This window comes from Heloderma suspectum, chromosome 6 (assembly GCF_057233095.1).
Source record: "Heloderma suspectum isolate Gila_16-S chromosome 6, 16-S_ref, whole genome shotgun sequence".
Lineage (NCBI taxonomy): Eukaryota > Metazoa > Chordata > Lepidosauria > Squamata > Helodermatidae > Heloderma > Heloderma suspectum.
Genome location: NC_139463.1, coordinates 105,327,537 through 105,351,955, shown reverse-complemented (window position 1 = coordinate 105,351,955; position 24,419 = coordinate 105,327,537). Strand labels below are relative to the sequence as shown.

Below are 24,419 nucleotides of genomic sequence, written 5' to 3'. Positions count from 1 at the left end.
CCCTTCCTGCCTGCATTCCAAAGTACTTTGTGATACTTCTGAACAAGGACTATGGCCCTGAGCTACTTCTTTTGTCTTTTGTTCCTGTAAGGGCCAAACTAGACATGGCATTAGTCATGTGGTTAGCCCCAGCGTGCGTGATTTACTGAACGTTAAATACCTAGCGAAGGGGGGCTGAGCTTTGCCCCTGCTGTGTTCCCCCCCACACCAAACACCCCCCCCCCCCGGCTACTCTCAATGGGAGCAAAGCTGTCATTTGTCTCTGACTTCGATTGGGACAGCAGTAGGGGTAAATGATTAAATCCCCACTCCCTCTACAGTCATGATCCCACTCAATCCCCCGCCCCCCCGCCCCAGTTATTTATATTAAAAAATAATGTACTAGTGTCGCATTGAGTTTGGCCCTAATTTGAAGGCAACAGGAGCACCATTTCTTTTGATCTTCTTGTATTGCCAAATATGAATGAAATCAGTTACTAATTCGGTGCTAAGTGCAAATGACGGTAATATAGCATATCACAAACACGACCTAGCGGTAACTCAGAAGGTTATTTTGGGGAGCGGGGGTGGCCCCAGTATTTTTGGATGCCATGATCTCTATTTTCTAGCCTCTGAGTAAATGAGTATCAAGAATTTTGGAGAATATAATAGTGACGCTCCTGCATTTCTAATGGCTTGGTATGTGGGTATGAATAAACCAAATGTCTGGTTGTTGCAATATTGCTTAATCATACCACATTGCTATGTAGCATTGGTATATTTCTTAAATATTGTAAATAACACTCAGTGTACTTTTTTAAACAAAATGTGAGCGTATCAATGCTCCAATTTGGGCACATGGCTAAATTCCATATGTATTTTGGGCAAGTTGTAGCAGTGCTAATTTTATATGTAGTGACCAGAGTACAAAAGGGTTCTGGAGTACCTTGATATGTATGGGGCTGATCCAGTTGGTCCCTTATGGGTGTCATCTGGGCATAGGCAGCCCTCCTGCAAATGCAGCTTTCTGCCAAAGGGAATTGGAGTGTTGGGTGGGGGCGGAGGGGTGTGGTCGTGGCAGAAAAATTCTGCCAGAGGAGCGGCACAGTGGGGATTGGGGAGGAAGATGCAGCAGATGAACAGATTGTGCCCTGAGTATTGACTCAATTTTTCCAGGTACCTAAGAATAAAAACTTTGACTGTTTTTGAAGACTCGTAACAAATGCTGCTCTCGGAAACCATGTCTGTATTCCCAAAGGATGGCGAGCACATGGGTTTCCCATTGCCAGCTATGAAAAAGGAAAGATCGGTGGTTGAGCAAGATGTGCATGAAACCTTCCGTTTCCACAGGCGATGACTACCCCTGGGCGCAATTAAACATCAAGACGACCGTGTGCTAGATTGTGGTGCCTGGCTAGTGCCTAGCACTCTAGCATTAATACTGAAGTATTTTGCTCTTTCTGGTATGCTAAATCCTAAGATTTTAAAGAACGGCCTGCCAGAGATGACTGCTCGATTCATGGCTGCGTCCTCTCCCGTGCGAAGCCGGAAAAGAATACCATGAACCATTTCTTCCCGCAGGGTTAACCGTTGATATGACAGGGGAAATCTGTAGGGTGGGCAGGAATCACATATTTTGGACCATGGTGCAGTGGGAAGGGGAGGTGTGGTTACAAGACACCCGGTTGAGGCCCAGAATATCAGAACATTCTGGGTGGAACCCTGGCATCCAGCAAATGAGTAAAAATGGATGAAGAGATGATGCTGAACAACAAACTTAGATTTGCTGACCCGATAAAGTTGTTTTATCTATAGGTAGCTGGAACATGTGCTGTTATATCCACTGCATGTACAATTTTTAAATTATTATTATATTATTATTTTTTTGCGTTAATTTACAACCCAAGCGTGCCCCCAATGGAGGAGGCCAGTACTATACCAAGAACCACACAACAAATTATAATCATAATTTTCTTCTACATTACCCAAGAAAATCCATGGAGCACGACAAATAGAAAGAAAGAGAGGAAAAGAAAGACAAGCTAGCATTAGTAATGGCACTTTGAGGTTTGGGTAAGACATCAGGAGGCTTAGGCTGGGGGTGCCCCCATGTTTCGTGCTACACAGAAGCCAATCAAAACATACCGGCTGCATTCACTTGCACCTGTGGCTTAGTTCAAGACTGGGGAACCTCTTTTAGCCTGAGGGCCAAATTCCATTTTGGAGAAGCTCTCAGAGGACACATTCCCATGGTGGGTGGAGCCAAAGGCAATGGGGTGGGGCCAAAACTACAAAAAAAAAAACAACCCAGCACATTGTAGTTTAAACCTGTTACTGCTGGTAACTAAGCCTTAAGAGAGGCATGTCTACCTTTTAGAATGGGGGCGGGGGGAGCCAGGGAACTACCAAACAATCAGTAGTTGGGGGAAAGGGAGTGGGGCGAGGAGAAGGGGGTGTGGCCATCTGGGGAACTCCAGTGGGCTGGATTCAGACCCAGAAGGACCAGATTTGGCCTCTGGGCCTAAGGTTCCCCACCCCAGTTTAGTGGTATGTGGAGGAGCAGAAAGGAGCTTGTGCAAACCCATGGGCTCATGCATTTGTCTCTCCCACACAAAGGAATAAACCAGAAATCCATTTCACTTTAGCAGATTCCTTGGCTGTCCATATATGCGAACCAGGAACTGTGGCTTAAAATAAACTCTAGTCAATTGCTAAAGAAGCTAACAATAAACCCTGGGTTGTTTTACTGGCTTTTTGAACTAACGAGAGCCCTGACTGGTTAGAACACTTCACAGAAGCCCAACTCAAGAGATGAGAACCTGGGGGAGAGATTCACAATGCAGTCCTATACACTATTCAGAAGTTAGTCCCACTGAGCTCAGTTGGGCTTATTCCCAGTTACACGATTGCAGCCTCAGCTTCTCTGTCTCTGACCACATTCTTGCTCCCTTCCTTTCTCTTGGCCCTGTTTTTGCTTCTGCTCCTTGCTTTATTTTTAGCTCCCACACCTACCTTGTCTTCAGATCCCGGATTCTTAACTGAGTTTAATTTTCTAACCATGGTGATTTCCTCTCGGTCCCCTTTTCTGACTCCGCTTGACTCCTCAGCTTTCTGGTCTCAATCTTGTCTTCTCCAACATCACACAGTTTCTTACTTCCTAGCAGGTTCCTGATTCCCCTGGCCCCTAAGGCGAAGGATCCACCCCTTCTCTGTTCTTTTCCCCATGCCCCAGCACTGCTTACTCACCCTCCGAGCCTTGCTCTGGTATTTTACAGCTTTCTTGGTGTCAGAGACGGCTCTTTCCACATAATCAACGGCGTGTTCAACATTGTATTCAATGCGGTCAATCATCTCTCCCTGAAATATGGGAGGAGGAGGCAAGTTACTAAAGCAGAAATCAAGATGTGACAGTGGGTTGATACAGTCAATGTGGATGGCTGATAGAACTATTCCTGCTCCCTTCCTCTAAGGAGCAACAAGCACACTCACAACAATGCTGCAAAGTCATTACGACTGAGGATAATGACTGGTCTGAAACCACCCATGGCTGAGTGGACCAAGCTCCTCCCCAGTTCAAGCCCAACGCACTGTGCAGTACATTATACTGGCTCAGTGGTTTGGCATAGACAATTTCTGTGGCTCTGAAGTACTCCACACACAAAGAACACCCCGAGAACCATCAAGGCTTAACTTGAGCAAAGGGAAACAACAGTGAAATGCCTGAACCTGGTTCTGTTGTGTGTTTTTTCTAATGCCAGAGATCAATTGTGCAACACGTGCCTCTAAGCACGTGCAGAGTCTTCTCTCTCAGCACTGAATAACTCCAGACCTCTGCTTACCCGTGAGAGAGAGACAGGGGGAGAACACTGCTCCCAGGAAGCTTCGAGTCCCAGGACTTCTCATTTAAGAAATTAAGAATGGCGGACAAATAACCATGGCTCTGACCCAGACTGCCACCTATTGGAGTACTGAATCACCAGGATCTCTCTCCATTGTCTTATGGGCAGGGGGCAGATGACTGCAGTATCCAGTGGTGCAGATTTATTTACTTACTTACAAGTGGGACTGGCAACAAAATGTCACGACATGCTCCTAATTCAGGACACTCCATTCTATTCCTCCTCACTCCCAGTTTTGTGCCCCGCACCCAGCAACAGTCAGTCAGCATCCCTTGGCCACTGTGCATGCTCACTCCCAGTGTTTTTTTCCTGAATATTTTTTGTATTTTTGCAAATTCTGGGGTTCCCCTGAGCCTGCTAATACCTCCCATTTTAAACATGGCTGGTGCTGTTTTTGGCTACCTATGGAACGGCACTTGGAGATTTGAGTTTGCTATTAGTATATAGGATTTATTTATTTATTTCTGAAAGGTGCACGCCATCCTTCAATGGCCAACTGGCATGGTCAGGGCAGCTTACAAAAGAGTAAAACAATAAATGAAAAGATGACAAAAACATTTTTAAAAGATGGTAAAACAACAGCATAGCCCAAGAGAAACCTCAAATCAATCATTCATAGCAGTTTAAAAGTTAATGCAGTTAAAAAGCTGGGGAAAGTTTTAAAAACGGTCTTTGTCTGATGCTGGAACGGCAGCAAAGTGGATGCTGGAGGAGGGCATACTTCACAGTCAGGGCACCACCACCGAAAAGGCTCTCCTCCTGTTTGCCAGCTACCTGAGTTTTGATGGTGGGGGCACCTGAAGAAAAACCTCAGATGTCAATCTCACAGCACCATATGGGAGAATGGGTCCTGAACCATGCAGGGGTGGGGGGTTTCTTTCAGCCCAAGGGCCGAATTCAATTTTGGAGAACATTTTGCAGGGGGGGGCATTCCAGTGGTCGGAGGACCCAAAGGAAAAAGGGGTGGGGCTAAAACAACAGCATATTTTAACTTTCAGCTCTTACTGCCAGGAGCTGAGCCTTAGGAGAGGCATTTCCACATAAGAAAATAAGAAGAGCCCTGCTGGGTCAGACCAAAGGTCCATCTAGTTCAGCACTCCGTCCACACAATGGCCAACCAGCTATCAACAGGAAACCCACAAGCAGGACACAAGTGCAACAGTACCCTCCCACCCATGCTCCCCAGAAACTGATGCACATAGGCTCACTGCCTCTGGTTCTGGAGGTAGCACCTAGCCATCAAGACCAGTAGCCGTTGATAGCCTTTTCCTCCAGGAATTTGTCCAGCCCCCTTTTAAAGCCATCCCAATTGGTGGCCATCACTACATCCTGTGGTAGTGAATTCCATAGTTTAACTCTGCGCTGGGTGAAAAAGTCCTTCCTTTGATCTGTCCTGAATCTCCCACCAATCAGCTTCATGGGATGGCCCCGGGTTCTAGTAACATGAGAGGGGGAGAAAAATGTCCTCCTATCCACATTCTCCACACCATGCATAATTTTGTAGACCTCAATCATGTCTCCCCTCACCCTCCTTTTTTCCAAGCTAAACAATCCCAGTTGTTGTAACCTTCTCTCATAGGGGAGATGCTCCAGCCCCTTGATCATTTTAGCTGCCCTTCTCTGTGCTTTTTACAGCTCTACAATATCTTTTTTTAGGTGTGGTGAGCAGAACTGGAGACAGTATTCCAAGTGTGGTCACACCATAGATTTGCATGGGGGCAGTATGATCTTGGCAGTTTTATTCTCAATCCCTTTTCTAATTATGCCTAACATGGAGTTTGCCTTTTTTACAGCAGCTGCACACTGGGTTGACAGCTTCACTGAGTGTCCACCAGAGCCCCAAGATCTCTTTCCTGGTCGGTCACCGCTAGCTCAGATCCCATCAGGCTATACTTGAAGTTGGGATTCTTTGCCCCCACTTTTTAGAACGGGGGGGGGGGGACTGTCCAAAAGTTGGGAAGCCATCAAATGACTGGCAGTTGGGGGAAAGGGGGCATGGCCATCTGGGGAGCCCAGGAGGGCCAGATCTGGCTCATTGGGCTGAGATGGCCACCCCCGTTTTCAAGGTGAACACCAGCACTTTGAATTGAGCCTAGAAACAAAAAGAGAGCCATTGAAGTTATTTCGAAACCGATCTCCCAGGGTCTGTTAGTAATCTAGCAGCTGCGTTCTGAACTAACTGAAAATGCTGGACTGTCTTCAAAGACAGCCCCATGTCGAGCCACCAGCCCATGCCTGCCTGCCGTATTGGCCGTCTGTACCTGGCTCTCCACCAACATAGCCATGTCCACAAACATGTCATGCAGCTCCCGGATGCTGGTTTCCAGTTTGATGATCTCGTTGTGCCGGGTTTCGATCTCATTCAGGGCCTGCTTCGTCATCTGTGAGTCCATTTTGATCTGAAGGAAATGGCATCATGCAGGCATAATCAGACAAGAAGGAGAGAGTTTTGCGCTAAGGGAAAACCCTGCAACCCACCCCAGGCCTTCACCCTACACTTTGAATGAATTATGTAGATCGACGGCTGTGAACACAAAATCATAGATAGAAGTGCATGTAGCCAACAGAGCTATGGAACGTGGTAGCTGACATCCTGGGAACCACAGCTTAAAAGGAAAAAAATTGGCAAGTTTCTAGCCCCTAAGGCACTGAGTGGATGGAAAGCATGAAATATGTGGGTGGTTCCAAGGCCAGTGTGGTGTAGAACAGGGCTCCCTTATAGAGGGTGGGCTTTCAGTGTCCAGCTACTTCTGCCTACTATTTCCCACCTTCTTTAATATATATATATATATATATATATATATATATATATATATATATAAAAAATTAATTTTCCAAATACAAAGATAGACAAACATACAAGCAAACCCACCCACCCCCAGATACATCAAGTTTAAGTCTAGTTATTGACAGATAGTAGTACATTTAACATGTTTTCCCCCTTTCACTTTACAGGCAAAAATGCTTCCCCCTTCCTTGGCCCTAGTTTCTGTATTCCGACTCCCACCTCCAAGCCCGATCCATATACCTCAGGGCTGCCCAGCACGGGTTCTTTGCTGAGCACCCTGATGCTGGCCCCGCCATGGTCTTTTCCCGAGCCCTGAACTATGGGAGAGCTGTGTCTGAAGTGCTCGTGAACAGTGCACGCAGCACGGGAGGAAGGCAACCGTGGCCCCGATATACATACGTCATCGGTAAAAATCGCCAACTTCCCGCTCTCCAGCATGTCTTCTAACTCCTCATTAGTTGTTGTCCTGCCAGCTGCAAGAAGGGGAGGTCAGAGGATGGTTGAATTTCCATGCCTTGTAGTACAGTCCCGTCCGTCCCCCCTGCCCCCCCACCACCACAAGGCCTAGGAGCCAGCTCTGGCCCTGGGCTGATTCACACATGACCCTCCTGATGAGAAAAAAGCGCGAATGTGTGTTTGCTTGTTTCCAAATCCTGCAGAAAGGACCAGGCACCCTTCCAGAGGGCAGTACAGATACTGGGGGAAGAAGATGCGTTCAGGACCACCTTGCTTGCAGCTTGCCTTGTCCTGCGCTGAGGAGGAAGAGTTGCTACTGCACAGCTACCGGGCAGCCGCTTCGAGTTTTTCCTTTAATAAAACAGCTATGCCTCACTTAATCTGGTAGCAGCTACTCTCCCCTATTAGGCAAAGACAGTTGCTACCCAGAACGGAAGAAAGGGAGCACGCTGCTTTACACACAGCCACAATGTGCTGCTCGGGATGGTCTGGGTGGGGTGTCTCCTCCTCCTGCTTGCAATGGTGCCAGCATTCACCCCTGCTTGGAAAATGTCCTCTTCTGCCCTGGAAGCCCAGCCCACTGATCTCAGATGCTCAGGGCTTTCTGTCATGACTTGGCAGTGGGGGAAAGCCACTCTGCACATCCTCAGTGGCACTCTCATCTTTCGTAGCACTAATGTCATACGGTTCAACTCCCGCCCCCACCCACCAGTAGATTCATCCAGTCCGCATAGTCCAACCTCTTTGGGTGGAACGTATTTAACAGGCCAGACTTTGAACTCCTTCCTAAAGAGGGAAAGCAGGGTTTATTTGTTTTAAAAATGGTCCGATACTGGGGACGTTTGGGAGCGAAAAGCACAGGTGAAACAAACATACTTATCTCCAGTTGCCTCTGGATACGGTCTTTGCATCGGTCTCGGTATTTGGACTGGGTTGTGTTGTATTCCGTCATCACTTCCACAAACTTGCGGGAGAGGGTTGAGTGCTAGCCAGTGAAATGGGGAGACAGTCAGGGAGGAGGAAGAAGGCAGAGAGAGGAAAGAGAATCTTCCCTCTCCCTCACCTCCCTGATCCTATTGATTATAGAGCTGAAATGAAATGGCACGGGCCAAACACGCAACTTAATCAGAATTGTGAGTGTTTTTTAACCACATCCTCAGCTATAAAAGCAGTCAGTTTAGAGCAGCAGTGGAGAACATGTGTCCCTCCAAATGTTGTTGGGCTGCAACTTCCATCAACCCTAGCCAGCATAGCCATTGGTAAGAGATGGTGGGAGCTGTAGTCCAGGATCATCTGGAGGGACACACATTTCCCATCCCAGATTTAGAGGCTCTAAGAGTGAAGAGGAAACAGGGCACAAAGCACTGAATTTGGCTCCACCCAAGCAGATGCAGTGGTGACCAAAATACTGGTTGAGCAACTGTTGAAAGCAGAAGAGTCTTGCCTTGAAAAAAATAGCGCATCCTTAGAGGAGGAGCTATGGGTTAAGATTAGGACTGCAATGGTTAGTAGAATATTTAGCTAGACTGCTAACTTAAAAATAAATTGGGTCACCTAAAAAAGTGCCCCTGATTTACTGGGACACAGATTTTAGTTTAAAAAAATAAAAATTGCAGAAGGCAAGCACCGTCTTAAAAGAAGCATTCCCTCCTGTGTGGGGAAGAAAGGGGAAATACCTCTTCTAAGATTATGTATGCTATGACACATGTGTGCATCACCCCAAAAAATACAGGGAAAAGATGCTTTCCACTTACAACGATTGCTTTTTTTCTTCTTCTTTACATGCAAGGTTCATCTTAGAAGGGGCATTCCGTCTAGCTTGAAAGGGAAGGGAGAACGTCTGTTCTAAGATTATGCCTGCTGTGATAAATGCATACCTTATCTAAAAACAAGGGGGAATTTTTTTTCCTTAGAATTATCATCTTTCTCAGATGTCAAAGGATGCAGATTTAATTGATTGATCAAGATCAATCAATCAGCTAGAACAGTGGAAGGGAACACATGGCCCTCCAGATGTTATTGGACTCCCAACTCTCACCAACCCCAGCCAGCATGGCCAATGGTCAATGGGAGTTGGAGTTCAAAAACATCTGGTCACACATTCCCCAGCCCTGAATTAGGACACTTGTTATATATCAACTACGGCGACAGCCCCAGCTGGGGTTATCAGTTGAGTAAAAAGAAGGGGCAGGTACCTGGCTAGTGGGAAAGGAATATCAAAGATGCAATATGACAACAGTATCATTCTTGTACCAAACTCTTCTTTCTAGTGGATGCCACCACTTCAATCTCCGGTCTGTTAGTTCCATTCTGCAATCAGTGTATCCTTTCAATATTCTTTAAACCAACATCCCATAATTCAGACATTGGTTTAAAGGATAACAAGATAATATATAATAAATAAGTCATAATTAATAAATCCAAGTTAGTTCTTATCAATTCCAGATGAATGAAGTTGCAGGGAAAGGCCAAAACATTAAAAAAAAAAACATTTTATAAAACAAAGACAAAAGACAGAAAGAGAAAAAAGATAGAAGAAATTTAGTCTAATCAAATCTAATGCAGAGTACCTGTGTTTTCCGGATCCGCAGATCAGCCGAGGATCGGTTCTGCACCTCCTCCTGCTCGATCCCCTGCTCAATCACTGTAGAGATGAAAAGGGCAAAAAGGCCAGAGCTGTTGTGTGCACCAGATGTTGTCCAGGCTAGAACCTGGAATGTCTGCATCGTTGCTCTGCTGCCTCTAGTGGTGAGCCTAGGTTAACCAGGTTAAAAGGCTCCCAGGGCTAGGGCATTTTCCCAGCCCCCAGAGTGTCTCCGCCCACCCAGACACCCCATTGGTTTCTCCCTGACTGGATAGAGCCATAAAAGTTTATGAGAGGGCCTTTTCTGTGGTGGCCCCCACTCTGTGGAACTCCCTCCCTAAGGAACTCCATCATGCCCCCTCTTTAATGAGCTTCCGCCGTGCATTAAAAACGTGGTTGTTCAGGCAGGCATTTGGGGTGGGTTAGGGTATTTTAGAAAATGTTTTTATTGTAGAATTTTATTGTTTTAAACTGTTTTATTATATGTTGTACATCGCCCAGAGTGGCTGGGTGACCAGCCAGATGGGCGATTAATAAAATAAATAAATAAATAAATAAATAAATAAATAAATGAGTCAGGACTGAGCTTTGCCTGAGCAACTGTCAGCCTTGATCTGGCCTGCTTGATTTAAAGCTAAGAGTTCTCGGATGAGAACATTCAGCTTAAATTGGGGGGGGGGGGATGGGAGTTGAAATGGGGACAAAAAGCCCCCATCAATTTTTGAGGGTGGGGAGTCAAATGTCAAGGTGGGGGCAAAACTCACCACTGCTAGGCAGAGGTCTTTTCAGCAGCTGCCACTTTCCTTACTCAGACTCCCCTGGGCACAATTCTGCCTGATGATGTAGCCTCACTTATAGGGGCTTCTGGATGGGGGTGGGGAGAAGAGTAGTCCCCTCGCAGCCTCCACCCTGCAAATTTATCCTCCCCCTGAAAGATCAGCTGAAATAGCACTCCCACACACATACAGTTTTTCAGCCTGAAAATGGAGCAGGAAAAGCAGGGAGCCATTTGTGCTCAGCGCTAGCTACATTTGACCCAGGCTGGATTCCTATAAAACTCCAGGCTCGGGTACCTCTTCCTCTACCTACAAACTGCGCAGAAGCTGTATTCTTGGTTCAGATCTTAGCCACAAATGCGCTACGTGGCCTTTAGTGTAAACCACGTTCTTTCACCTCAGTCCCTACCCCTAATTTGCAATAAGTAATAATACTGACCTACCTTACAGGGCTATTGTAAGGATTACTATGCTAACTGAACCCCCAAACCACTATATATAGATGATGATGGTGGTGATGATGAGCAAGAGATAGGGAAAGACCACTCCACACGGCTGCAGCTCCGGCTCTTACCTTTCAACTTGGAGCGCACCTTGTTCGCGGTCTTCTTGATATCAGCTGTAAGGTCCTCCAGTTCCTGCTTCGTCTCTGCAAAGAGAATACGAAAAGGGGCATTTGACAGCAGCCTTGGGCGATGATTGAAACGCTCACCTACGCATGGGCTACATGCCTTTGGCCTCCCGCAGGACCCGGCGAGAGAGCATTGCACATATCTGGAGCGCCCGTACATGTGCCAGAGGGTGTGTGCAAGCGCACGGGATGGCATCACTAAATGTGAGCCTGTGGATTACTCACTCTCATCTGGGTTGGGGGCAGCCAGGATAGCGCTGTGCTGCTTCTTCACCAGCTCGACATCCTCCGAGAGCTTCTCAATGCAGCCGCGGATCTCCTCCACCTGAGCAAGGAGACACAGAGGCACACATGGGATTGCCCTCGTATTGTGGTTGCAGAGGGCAAGCTTGAATGCAACCCACTCAGTGGTAGGCATGGTGACCCAGCTTTGCCAGCATCAATACAGGACAGGTCCTCTCTGCTTTTAACCAGAGTCATAAAACTCCAAGGCTGGAAGAATGGATTAGCCACAGAGCTAGGAAAAGAAGAGAGTTATACAAAACCCTCACCTCTAGTTTCCATCTGAATGCTGCCACGTGCAAAGCAGGTGCATAATGCAGAAGGGAGGGCTACTCTGTCACAAAATCCCTATGGTGCCCTATCCTATTTCTTAGCTTTGGTTTTCCAGCACATCGACTGGACATTTTGCTATAGCTTCACTGTGTCTGTGATCCCTTGGCATCATTTATTCCAGCCTTCCCCAACCTGGTGCCCTCCAGCTGTGTTGTACTAAACAAGCCCATCTGTCCTGTAAGGTTTGTGTGGTGAGGCAGCACCCTCTACAACCTGCAAGAAAAACGCTTAGTCCTGATTCTCAGTGCCACATGCATCAGATTGCTGGCAGCAGGACCAGCGGGGAAGCCAGCAGGAACCTGGCTGAAGTAAACATCAAGTCAGTTGGTGCTGTCATCACAGAGCAACATCCCAGATAACAGTGATGTAATCACAGGGCAACATCCCAGGGAGGGGAAGCCCCAACTGAGTGGGGAGAGAGTTCGAGGGAGGACTTAGACAGGGAGACCCAAGTTCAAGTCTCTTCTCAGCTATGAAGCTCACTGGGTGACCTCAGGCCAGTCACTCTCTCTCAGCCTAAGCTACCTCATGGGGTTGTTGTGAGGATAAAATGGCAGGGGGGACCATGGACACCACCCTGAGCAATAAAAGGGTGTGATGAAAATGCAATAAATAAAGAAATAAGTATTATTGGAAGTGGAGGTTGGGGACAGGGCTTTGTTCAAGTGGTAGGCCCACTCCCGTCTCTAGGCCAACCTAGTCTAGCCCCCGGGCCCAGCAGGTCTTCTCTGGAATTCCCCCCCCCAGTGGCGCTTTCTACAGCCCAAGAGGGAGGCCTTGCCTGGAGTGCACTCAGGTGTTACACCAATAAAGAAGGGAAGTGGCCAGTGAGTTCTGTTCCTCCATCACACCTGAAATAGATCTTTCCCAATGTGGGGACAGCAATGATGACTGAGTGCCTATATGGGCATCTCCTCCCTTTTTGTTGTTCACATTTTATTATTTGTTTAGCAAAGTGTTTCCATCCCCAGCAGGAATAGCCTTTTCCATCTGGGAAGAAAGAGGATCAGTTAAAGTGGGGTAGGGGGGAGTCAACCTGAGGATCACATTCCCTTGTGGATAACATTCTGGGGGCCACATGCTGGAGGTCGACAGGGTCAAAGCCACATAAACATTCCCCTCCCCCAATTCACACACATCCATCCACACTTTCCCTCATTCACACCCATCCATATGTCCACACACATCCCCCCATTCTCTCTGTCTCTCTCACACACACACACACACACGCACCCATCAGCACATCCCCCCCTCCATCGTCACATGCATATATCTACACATACACACACTCACAAAGAAAGCGAGGGGAGGGGGGATATGGAGTGTTGGAGAGAAGGGATGGAAAAAGCAGAGACACAAAGCCTAAATGCAGAAGAGTAAGTTAGGAGGTGGAGTAGGTTGGAGTTGCCAAAAGGAGCTTTGGATGAGCCGTGGAGGGGGCAGGGATGATGGGTGGGAGGCTGTAGGTTGGACTGAAAGGCTCCACCGGCTGGATAAGGCCTGTGGGCCAGAGTTTTCCCAGCCCAGAGTTAAAGCATCCCCACCCATGTGGAATGCCCCATTCCTTGTCAGATCTAGGGTAGAATGGAGCTGTCATTCATGGCTGAATGCTCCCCAAACCTTTGAAAGGCTCAAAAATAGTTTTTTCCCAACGAAATGGTGCAGTGCCCCAGCTTGAGCACTAGGGGGCACTGTGCTGCAGAAAGGATTTGAACCATGGGCATCTCCTGAAGCTAAAGACAAGAAACCCTCTCCAAGGTCCTGAAACCTGCAGCCGACTCACATGGGGCAGACAGCGGCTTCGCCACTACCCCTCAGTCAGGACCCACAGTCCCCACGCTTCTGACTCACATGGAGCAGTCAGCGGCTTCGCCACTACCCCTCAGTCAGGACCCACAGTCCCCACGCTTCCCTCCCCATAGGAAAAAGGCATACTGGGTATCAGATCAGCATTCAGTCGCATATCCTAAGGCTTGAAACTACACATGAGGTTGAGAGAGGCCTATTTGTTTAAACTCAATTTGCCTCAGTCATGTCTAAAGTGGAGTGTGGGAAAAGGTGGATTTGTAATGCAAGTGGGGTGTCTGGGGAACTGAACCTTCCCATGGCCACCCTTTAGCTCCTCATGGTTTCCCCTGAAGGTGTTTTTCTCTCAGATGGGTTAGTTTCCAGGACTGGGGGAAACTGTCATCAGAAAAGAGGATTTGGGGAGGTAAGCCGCAGGTTTAGCAACTGCCACCCCACCCACCCAACCCTACCACTGCCCCCACCCTGAAAAGCAGGGGGTGGGGCAGACCCAGGTTTAAATGGATGTGTCTTCCGCCATTATATGAAGCTGGAGCCAAAGTGGTCACACGTTATGAATGTCAGATGGGTGGTTACACAACCAAGGCAGATCAGAATCCAGGCACACACAAGAAAAGTTTGCAAGAACATTCAAATTCTTGGATCAGAGCACTATGCAACTACATTTGCTAATATTCCAGGAAATTGTGAAATGTGTATGCTTATTTGAAGGATAGGCAGGTGTGTGTGTTTTAAGCAGTTTGTGGAATTTTGGGGAAAGGTGGTGAAAGGTGAGGTACAGCTAAATGAAAGGCAGTGAGCATGAGAGGTAAGTTTGACTGGAATCCCCGTGGGAGGGATAGTTAGCCCTACTCAGCACAGTAACTCCACCTCTGGAATGCCAGAATCACTTAAAGGCACACAATTCGCATCTTTGCAAGTACATCACCATGAGGGCTAGAAACATTTTTTTTTAAATGGGGAGAAAGCTGAGAAACTCAGAAATCCACATCAGAGCCCGTGGTGTAGCAGTTAGAGTAAGGACTAGGACTGCGGAGAGCATGGGTTTAGTCCCCACTCTGCCATGAAGTTCACTGAGTGACTTTGGGCTAGTCACTGATTCCCAGCCTAACCTACCTAACAGGGTTGTTGTAAGGATGAAATGTATTATGTACACTGCTTTTTAATATATATTTATTTATATCCCACCTTTTTCCCAATACTGGGACTCAAGGCGGCCTTACAACGTTAAAACTGCTACAATTAAAACCTATAAATAGAAATATAAAAACAGCTGTACAAAAGTTTAAAATATAATTAAATCATCAATATTAAAATTGTAAAAATATTAAAACATTAAAAGACAACCAGAACAACAAAAATGGTATCCATACGTCGCATTTTCCCAGGTCCAGACTAGATATCCCCAAAGGCCTGCTGGAACAAAAAGGTTTTTGCATGCCTACGAAAACATATCAAGGAGGGTGCCATTCGTGCCTCCCTGGGAAGCCCTGCTTTGGGCTTCTCAGAGGAAAAGGCAGAATATACGTAAATGTAACAAATAAATAAGTAAATAAATAAATATTGGATTCTGCAACAAACACCAGATCTCACATGACTTCCTGCATTTGTGGAAGACAAAGAGCCTCAGTTCTGATGGACATGGCAAAGGTGTTTGACGTATGAATTTTCCAAAGCAACCTGATCACGCCGCAGTATAGTTTGGGAGAAACAGCAAGATTTCTCTAGGGTGCACTGCAATGGTGTCAGTCATGAATGTCCTTGCTAAAAAAGACATGACACAGCAACATGGACTTCTTTGCAGCTGTTGGTGGCCATCTTCTCAATGGCCTTCCCTGCCCTACGTTAGCCTCCAGCACCTGGGCATTATGGAGGCTGCCTGGAATCATTAAGAAGATGCTGTTGCATATTAAATGCATGCTGTTTGAATGTTAATGAGCTCTGCTCTCCTGCAGATCTCAAGCACATGTTTAAGCAGGAGTTAATACAGGCCAGGGGTACCCTCTCCTGTACCAAGGCAGCTCTTGAGAAAGAGTGGAGGGGCGGGGACAGGAAAGGGAGAGCTCAGATGGCCAACTTCTATATCCTTGGTGGCCATTTTGCTTTCCACACAGCTGTCTGAAAGCTGGAAGTGCACTTGGCTGCACAAACCAACCTCTATATTGAAGCCAGAGTTAATGGGAAGGGGATTCACTGCTGTGAGGCAAATGAGCTCAGGCATAGCTGCGGTGTGACAGGTGAAACCAAAACAGAGTGATAACATTAAAGAATCTCTCTCTCTCGTGCGCATGCATATACACCTTTGGAAAACAAGTTCTTGACTTGATCACTACAGATTGGTCTCACTAGATCTGTGTCTGTCCCAATCACATATAAAATGTGTATGCTTGTGTGTCCCTTTTTAAGAGCGAAAGAAGCACACAGTCAAGGGGAACTAATCTATCGCTGACATTTCCCCTCTCTCTGCTTACCTCCTTGCAATCTGTCCCCTGAATGTGGCGGAGAGAAAAGGGCCCCAGGGGATGGGCTGTGAAGAGAGAAGCTGCATATGAAGGTTCAGCTTCCTTCACCCAGTTTGCTCTTAAAACTGGACCTCCAACCTGTTTTTTAATGAATGGGGCCCAACAGGCCAGCGGCCATCATGTATATTTCAGACCTCGAAAACTTTTTTTGCTACACTTGAATTAAAAACTGGCCAGCTAGAGGGGGTGGGGAACAGATAATATATCTTCAGAGACGAGATGAAGCCTGTGGATTGCTAGCCACCCCTGACATGGGGCATGCTCTTGATGATGCTTTGGAAGATGAGCCAAATGTGGAATGGGGCAGCCCTCCTCCTAGTGGGGGTTTTCATGCAGAGCCAATGACACCAATGTTTGAGAGTCTACACTGCTTCCCTGTTGCCAGGGCCATGTGTGCTCTACTTATTTGCAGTCCTGAAGTACAGAATTTGGTACATAGCACAGAGTTCAGGATCCTGAGAGCTGCAGCTTCTGTTTCTTAAGAGGTAAGTTTCTAAACCTTATGACTGTGGACATAAGCCTGAAAATGTACGAGCAAAGTCTGGTGAGATTTCAGAAGTCAGAAGTGGGACCCATGGTTCAAGAGGTAGGACTTCAGTGCTCATCTCAATATATAGCACAAGCAGAATAAGCAATACATGACAGCATGTGAAAATCACAAGAGGCCTCCTGGGATAGACCAATGTCTACGTGGCCCAGCATACTGCCTCCAACAGTGGTGAGCCATATGCCTCTGGGAAGCTTACAAACAGCTTCCCCACCCCACTTGCTGCCTATTCCCAACATCTGGTATTCAGAGATATACTGCATCTGAATAGGGAGGCGCCATTTGTCTATTTGAAACAAATTTCTCTCTCAAATTTTAAATGGCCACATGGGTATTTTCACTCAGATCCCCAAACCTGGATCTTGCCAGGGGATATTTGACAATCTGAATTTACGTTTTCGGCTTATAGGATGGATATTAGCTTCCTCTGATAAACCCAAGTGTGCATGTGTTCAAAATGTTGTGATAGCAGCTTGAATTTTGGTCCCTGAATGGTTGTCTCTGACATTTCAGAAGACAAATGCCTATCCCCTTAACTGCTAATTATTCCTAGGAAATGCACACGTGTAATAAATATCCGAAAACAAAACCAACAGCGTAGTCGAAAATATGCAAATGTGCCTGATTTGGATATTTAAATTCAGTCCATGTAATCTGGCTGTCTTCTAGCTGCAGAGGTTTGGGACACTTCTGCAGAAGTCCTCCATGGTCCCCATCATCTTACCTGTTCGAAGAATTCATCCATGAAATGGTCTCGGTCCACGTGCACCACCTCTTCCTCATCGTCACTGTCTTTGGCCTACTCAAGAGACAATATTGACAAAGGTTAGAACATCTTGCCTGGCTTTTCTCAAAGCTAACAGTTGCCTCTTCTGTTTCAAAACATACCAAGTCCAGAACTACATAAGAACATAAGAAGAGCCATGCTGGATCAGACCAAAGGCCTATCTAGTCCAGCATTCTGTTCTCACAGTGGCCAACCAGATTTATTTAAAAGTTTTTCTAACCCGTCTTTCAGGATACACTGCCCTCACAAGGCAGCTTGCAATATTACAAAAACATGAATGTACAAATTACAATTAAACACACACAGACACACGCGCGCGCACACACGCGCACGCACACACACACACAGTAGCAGCAGCATTTATTGATGTTTAAGCACCAAACACAGACTAAAATAAATGTGTCTTCAGGTTTTTTTAAAAGCCAGCAGTGATGTGGCCATATGTATCTCCCTGGGGAAGGAGTTCTAAAGGTGTGGGGCCACCACTGAGAAAGCCCTATCCCTAGAACCTGCCACCTGGCTGTTGTTGGTGGGTCAGAGAGGAGGGCCTCTGATGCTGAACTTAATGCTTGGGCAAGCTCATACAGGTGTAGGCCCCAACCCATTCAGGGCTTTAAAGTCCAAAACCAGTACCTTGAATTGGGCCTGGAAACTAATTGATACAGAATAGAAGAAAAATGACCCAAACACCTAGTTCCCATAAGCGTTCTAGCTGCCGCAATCTGTACAGTTGCCGTTTCCAAATTGTCTTCACAGGCAGCCCCACATAGAGCGCATTACAATAGTCTAACTTGGACGTAACCGAGGCATGCATCACTGCCTATGGGAAGCCCACAAGCAGAACACAAGCACAACAGTACCCTCCTGCTTGTGTTCCTCAGCATGATATTCAGAGGCACACTGCCTCTAATATTGGCAATAATATATAGCCATAATGACTAGTAGCCATTGATTGCTTTAATTCTCCATGAATTTGTCTAATCCCCTTTGAAAGCCATTCAAGTTGGTGGCCATCACTACATCTTGTGGTAGCAACGTGTGAAGAAGTACTTCCTTTTCTCTGTCCTGAATCTCCCACCATTTAGCTTCATTGGATGACCCCAGGTTCTAGTATGACGAGAGAGGGAGAGAGGAATGGAGAGCTGTGGCGCTCCTCCTTGTCAGAGGAAGGACTTGCAGTGGCAGCTAGGAATGTACCACACATCCAGTTAAGACTGGGAAATTGGGTAAGTTCTTTCTTGACAATCCTCAGAATGGGGAGAGGGGATCCCTGGTGGCAGCCAGGAATATATGTGCTTGCAAAATGCAATCTGTATGAACTAATACTTCTATAAGTAAATACACACTGAGCTGGAGTAAACAAAGGGCGGCTGTTATTGATCAGTGTTTTGGATTCATTTTATTCCTAACTGATTTGGGCCCTGCTTTTAATGCCAAGTCTGAGCCCTGAAACAAGTAAAGCAATAATGAATATGAGGCTGCAGTTGTACATGTGCAGAAACGTCTCCCCTTCCCTCTGGTTAACCATAAACAGTCCCTATTCACCTGGGATTGTAAGGAAGGTGCTTCAGGACAAGAGAGCACAGTGCCTGTAGGCAGGCTCAATCCTTGGCAACACACATTTTAAAAAGCAAGCACTCCCTGAAATCCCAAGACAGTGAATTCACAGATTTATCTTCCAGAGCTGGCAGAGTTGCGCCTTCCTGCTCTAACCAACTTATGCCCAGTTCTCACTCCTAGAGCTGGGGAGAAAAAGTGAGGGCCCATTTTCCAGAAACCCCTATTTCATTTTTGGAATGAAAAGGAAAACCTGAGACCCAGTTTCCCACAGTTCCCCTGCTTTAACAGACAAGGCCTCATCCCTCTTCCATATCACCAGTGAAGGCTGGTGGCTCCGATTTCGGTGGGGCTATGTTTCCATTCTGGGTTTCAGTCAGGACCAGCCAGAACTCTAAAGGAGCCATCCAAGGTGCTGAACCCATTTTGGAGGTGTGGTTCAACACATTGGATAGCTCCTTTAGAGTTCTGCCTGGTTCTGACTAAAACCCAGAATCAGAGTCCCACGGAAAATAGAGCCACCAGCCTCCACTGAATATCACCAACAGCTTCCCTATGTAACCTCACTCCCCTGGTTACATATTTTGTGATCTAGTTCACACAAACAGTGGATTAACCTGTTTGTGGATTCTACCACTTCAGATTGTCTGGAGGGGGTAGGGAGAGAACCTCACAGTTGAATGGTATCAGCAATTGCCAGCTGATTATACCAAACTCTGCCTCCATCTGCCACCATTTTGTGACTGGCGCCAACCCTGCACTACAGTTTGGTGACCAGTGGGCCTCAGTCACATTCAGCTTGCTCAAGAGGGCCCTAGGGATAGAAAGTTTGAGAACCTCTGAACTAGGCCTTAGCACTGAGAGTTGAAGCTCGGTATCTCTTAGTCTCTCCCCACCAGCTCCCCATTTCATATCCCATAGTTCCTTGCAGCAGTTGTCAGGGTGAAAAGGCCTATTCTTCTAGCAGAGATGCCACGTTTCTTCTTACATAAGGGCAGCCCCCCAAGACTTGATTTCACCTGAGGCGACCCGTTAGAAGGAGATGGTACAGCCATTTGGAAAGTCCCCTCGGGTGCAGTGTGCTGTTTCTGCTGCTCCATACAGCTGGAGAAAGCTGGCATCTCAGGGTTGGGGGGGCCATTGTGATGGAGGAAGCTGTCCCCACTGCCATGGGGAAAGGAACTGGAGGGAGGGAGGGAGGAAGCCAGGTTTTGGACTGGTGCCTGGCTCTGTCTCCTGGAGGGCAGTGTCTGACAAAGCTCTCTCATCGCATTCTCCTTTCGTCCAAGGTCACAGCTAACCGAGCTGGAACAGTGACATAATAACACATGCACACGAAACAGCCACTCACACTCCAGCATGGAATGTGTGTGTGTTTGTGTGCGTGCGTGCAGAGTCAGAGAGAGGGCAGTACCACATCACTTCAGTAGACTATCAAATTCCTTTTCTCCTTCCAGGAAAACCATTATCCCCAAAATAACCAGCCTAGTGGCCGAGGACAACATATAATATATATTCATTCCCTCTCCTCAGTCCTTCCGCAGTGAAAGGTTTGGGGCTAGTTTTGATGGCATTTAACAATCCTGTGAATTTGCAGCAGTGATTGGGAACCAACCAGCCCATTATGGTACCTTGACATGTTCCATTTCTGCTCTTCCCCTGCCCCTACTTTCTTAGTCGGGGGAAAGGCCGAGAGAGAGAGAGAGAGAGATGATCTGGGAAGGATCAGGACTTCTGTGTTTACCACGGGGGAGTGTTTTTTCCCACCCCATTCAAAGAATAAACAATACTTCTCAACCAGGAATGTATAGACTGGGGAAGAGCGACCGCAAAGCAGAGGATGTCATGGACTGTGACAACATTTTTTCACTGATTCACATTTTTTTTCCACAGCCACAAGGGTTAGAAACTTGTTTTGTTTGGAGTCAGAATCACAGCAAATCTACCAAGGAAATAAGGATGGGGGAAGTTGGGAGATTACTGTGGTAAACAGTGATTCCACGGGTAACCTCACTATCAAAATATTGCTAAAGTTAAATTGATTTTATTTTAAATTAATTGCATTTCATTTATGCCCTGTTTTTCTTCTACCATGGAATCCCAGGCAGCATACCTAGGGGCCCAAAGCCATCTCCCATTCAGGCACCGACCAGACCCGGATCTGCTTAGGTTACTTCATCAGGTTCCTGCAGCCCATACTCAGAGACCTTCTAATACAGGCTCAAGCAATCATTCATAGTCTGTTGTCTTTTTTATTTGCATATAAGCATTCTATAGTGAGCTAATGGCTCCTCCAACTATTTCTCTCTCAGGCCATGCAGCTGGATGCACCACCCATGACTGAATGCTCTCTAAAGCCATTTTCATTGGCATCCTGTGTTACTCCCTGGCTGGCTCAGGTAATTAACCTACCTTAGGTTTGGATGCTTGGCATCCTCCTATTCTTGCATGTTATTGGCTGTTCCACTTTGCTAAATTTGCATCACGAGAGAAGATGCAGGCCAAGGTCATCTCCCCCTTCATGGATCACTGCCTTGTTGTGGCGAAGGGGCTAGCGTAACTCAGGGAAGCCATAAGCTATGCCGTGCAGGGCCACCCAAGACGGACAGGTCATGGCAGAGAGTTCTGACAAAATGTGGTCCACTGGAGAAGGAAATGGCAACCCACTCCAGTATTCTTGCCAAGAAAACCCCATGGAACATATCACAAGGCTAAAAGATATGACGCCGGAAGATGAGCCCTTCAGGTCGGAAGGTGTCCAATATGCTACTGGGGAAGAGCAGAGGGTATTTCCAAGTAGCGCCAGAAAGAGTGAAGCGGCTGGGCCAAACCCGAAAGGACACTCAGCTGTGGATGTGTCTGGTGGTGAAAAGAAAATCCAATGCTGTAAAGAACAATATTGTTTAGGAACCTGGAATGTAAGGTCAATGAATCAAGGTAAGCTGGAGGTGGTCAAACATGAGATGGCAAGATTGAACATCAACATCTTGGGAATCAGCGAACTAAAATGGACTGGCATGGGCGAATTTAATTCAGGTGACCATCATATCTACTATTGTGGGCAAGAATCCCTTAGAAGAAATGGAGTAGCACTCATAGTCAACAAAAGGGTGGGAAAAGCAGTACTGGGGTACAATCTTAAAAACGATAGAATGATCTCAGTACGAATCCAAGGCAAACCATTCAACATCACAGTAATTCAAGTCTATGCCCCAACCACTGAGGCCGAAGAAGCTGAGGTTGATCGGTTCTATGAAGACCTACAACACCTTCTAGAACTAACACCCAAAAAAGATGTCCTCTTCATCATAGGGGATTGGAATGCTAAAGTAGGAAGTCAAGAAATCACCGGGATAACAGGCAGGCATGGCCTTGGTGTACAAAATGAAGCAGGACAAAAGCTAATAGAGTTTTGCCAAGAGAACATGCTGATCATAGCAAACACTCTTTTCCAACAGCACAAGAGGCGACTCTACACATGGACGTCACCAGATGGTCAATATCGAAATCAGATTGATTATGTCCTTTGCAGCCAAAGATGGAGAAGCTCCATACAGTCAGTCAAAACAAGACCTGGAGCTGACTGTGGCTCAGATCATGAGCTGCTTCTTGCAAAATTTCGGCTTAAATTGAAGAACGTCGGGAAAACCACTAAACCGTTCAGGTATGACCTAAGTCATATCCCTGATGAATATACAGTGGAGGTGAGGAATAGATTTCAGGGATTAGACCTGATAGACAGAGTGCCTGAGGAACTATGGACGGAGGTCCGTAACATTGTTCAGGAGGCAGCAACGAAATCCATCCCAAAGAAAAAGAAATGCAAGAAAGCAAAGTGGCTGTCTGATGAGGCTTTACAAGTAGCTCACGAAAGAAGGGAAGCGAAAAGCAAGGGAGAAAGGGGAAGATATACCCAACTGAATGCAGAGTTCCAGAGAATAGCAAGGAGAGACAAGAAGGCCTTCTTAAATGAACAATGCAAAGAAATCGAGGAAAACAACAGAATGGGAAAGACTAGAGATCTCTTCAAGAAAATTGGAGATCTCAAGGGAACGTTTTGTGCAAAGACGGGCATGATAAAGGACAAAGAAGGCAGGGACCTAACAGAAGCAGATGAGATTAAGAAGAGGTGGCAAGAATACACAGAAGAACTATACAGGAAAGATCTGAATGTCCCTGATAGCCATGATAGTGCCGTCACTGAACTTGAGCCGGACATCCTCGAGAGTGAAGTCAAGTGGGCCTTAGGAAGCATTAGTAACAACAAAGCCAGCGGAGATGACAGTATTCCAGCTGAGCTATTTAAAAGCCTAAAAGATGATGCTGTTAAAGTGCTGCATTCAATATGCCAACAAATCTGGAACACTCAACAGTGGCCACAAGACTGGAAAAGGTCAGTTTACATTCCAATTCCAAAGAAGGGCAACGCCAAAGAGTGTTCAAACTACCGCACAATTGCGCTCATTTCACATGCCAGCAAGGTGATGCTCAAAATCCTACAAGCTAGGCTTTAGCAGTATGCAAACCGAGAACTACCGGAAGTACAAGCTGGGTTTAGAAGAGGCAGAGGGACTAGAGATCAAATCGCCAACATTCGCTGCATCATGGAGAAAGCAAGAGAATTCCAGAAAAACGTCTATTTCTGCTTCATTGACTACGCTAAAGCCTTTGATTGTGTGGATCACAACAAACTGTGGCAAATTCTTAAAGTGATGGGAGTACCAGACCACCTTACCTGTCTCCTGAGAAACCTGTACGAGGGTCAAGAAGCAACAGTAAGAACCAGACATGGAACAACCGAGTGGTTCAAAATTGGGAAAGGAGTACGACAAGGCTGCATATTGTCACCCTGCTTATTTAACTTATATGCAGAGTACATCATGAGAAATGCCGGGTTGGATGAATCAGAGGTCGGAATTAAGATTGCTGGGAGAATTATCAACAACCTCCGATATGCAGACGATACCACCCTAATGGCAGAAAGCGAAGAGGATCTAAAGAGCCTCTTGTTGAGGGTGAAAGAGGAGAGTGCAAAAGCTGGTTTGAAACTCAACATTAAAAAAACTAAGATCATGGCATCTGGCCCCATCACTTCCTGGCATATAGAAGGGGAAGAAATGGAAGCAGTGACAGATTTTACTTTCTTGGGCTCCAAGATCACCGCAGACGGTGACTGTAGCCATGAAATTAAAAGACGCTTGCTCCTTCGGAGGAAAGCTATGGCCAACCTAGACAGCATAGTAAGAAGCAGAGACATCACCTTGCCGACAAAGGTCTGCATAATTAAAGCTATGGTTTTCCCAGTAGTAATGTATGGCTGTGAGAGCTGGACTATAAGGAAGGCTGAGCGCCGAAGAATTGATGCTTTCGAACTGTGGTGCTGGAGAAGACTCTTACGAGTCCCTTGGACTGCAAGGAGGTCAAATCAGTCCATCCTAAAGGAAATCAACCCTGAGTGCTCATTGGAAGGAC

General features: G+C 46.6%; 1 protein-coding gene across 5 annotated transcripts in view; it reads right to left on the bottom strand.

The window, feature by feature from the left end:
- Positions 1–24,419, bottom strand: part of STX1B (syntaxin 1B) — a 95,416-nt gene that overhangs the window by 19,997 nt on the left and 51,000 nt on the right. For 2 of the 5 annotated variants that reach the window (XM_084806044.1, XM_084806046.1), the window contains 8 exons: positions 17,328–17,402; positions 11,339–11,438; positions 11,057–11,131; positions 9,693–9,766; positions 7,999–8,107; positions 7,066–7,139; positions 6,140–6,277; positions 3,226–3,336 (listed from right to left, as the gene is read on the bottom strand). In XM_084806044.1, the coding sequence (XP_084662170.1) occupies positions 3,226–3,336; positions 6,140–6,277; positions 7,066–7,139; positions 7,999–8,107; positions 9,693–9,766; positions 11,057–11,131; positions 11,339–11,438; positions 17,328–17,402 (756 nt within the window). Of the gene's footprint in view, positions 1–1,758; positions 1,956–2,124; positions 2,268–3,225; positions 3,337–6,139; positions 6,278–7,065; positions 7,140–7,998; positions 8,108–9,692; positions 9,767–11,056; positions 11,132–11,338; positions 11,439–17,327; positions 17,403–24,419 lie in introns of those variants that run through there. The other 3 variants (XM_084806047.1, XM_084806045.1, XM_084806048.1) reach the window with 3 other exon arrangements.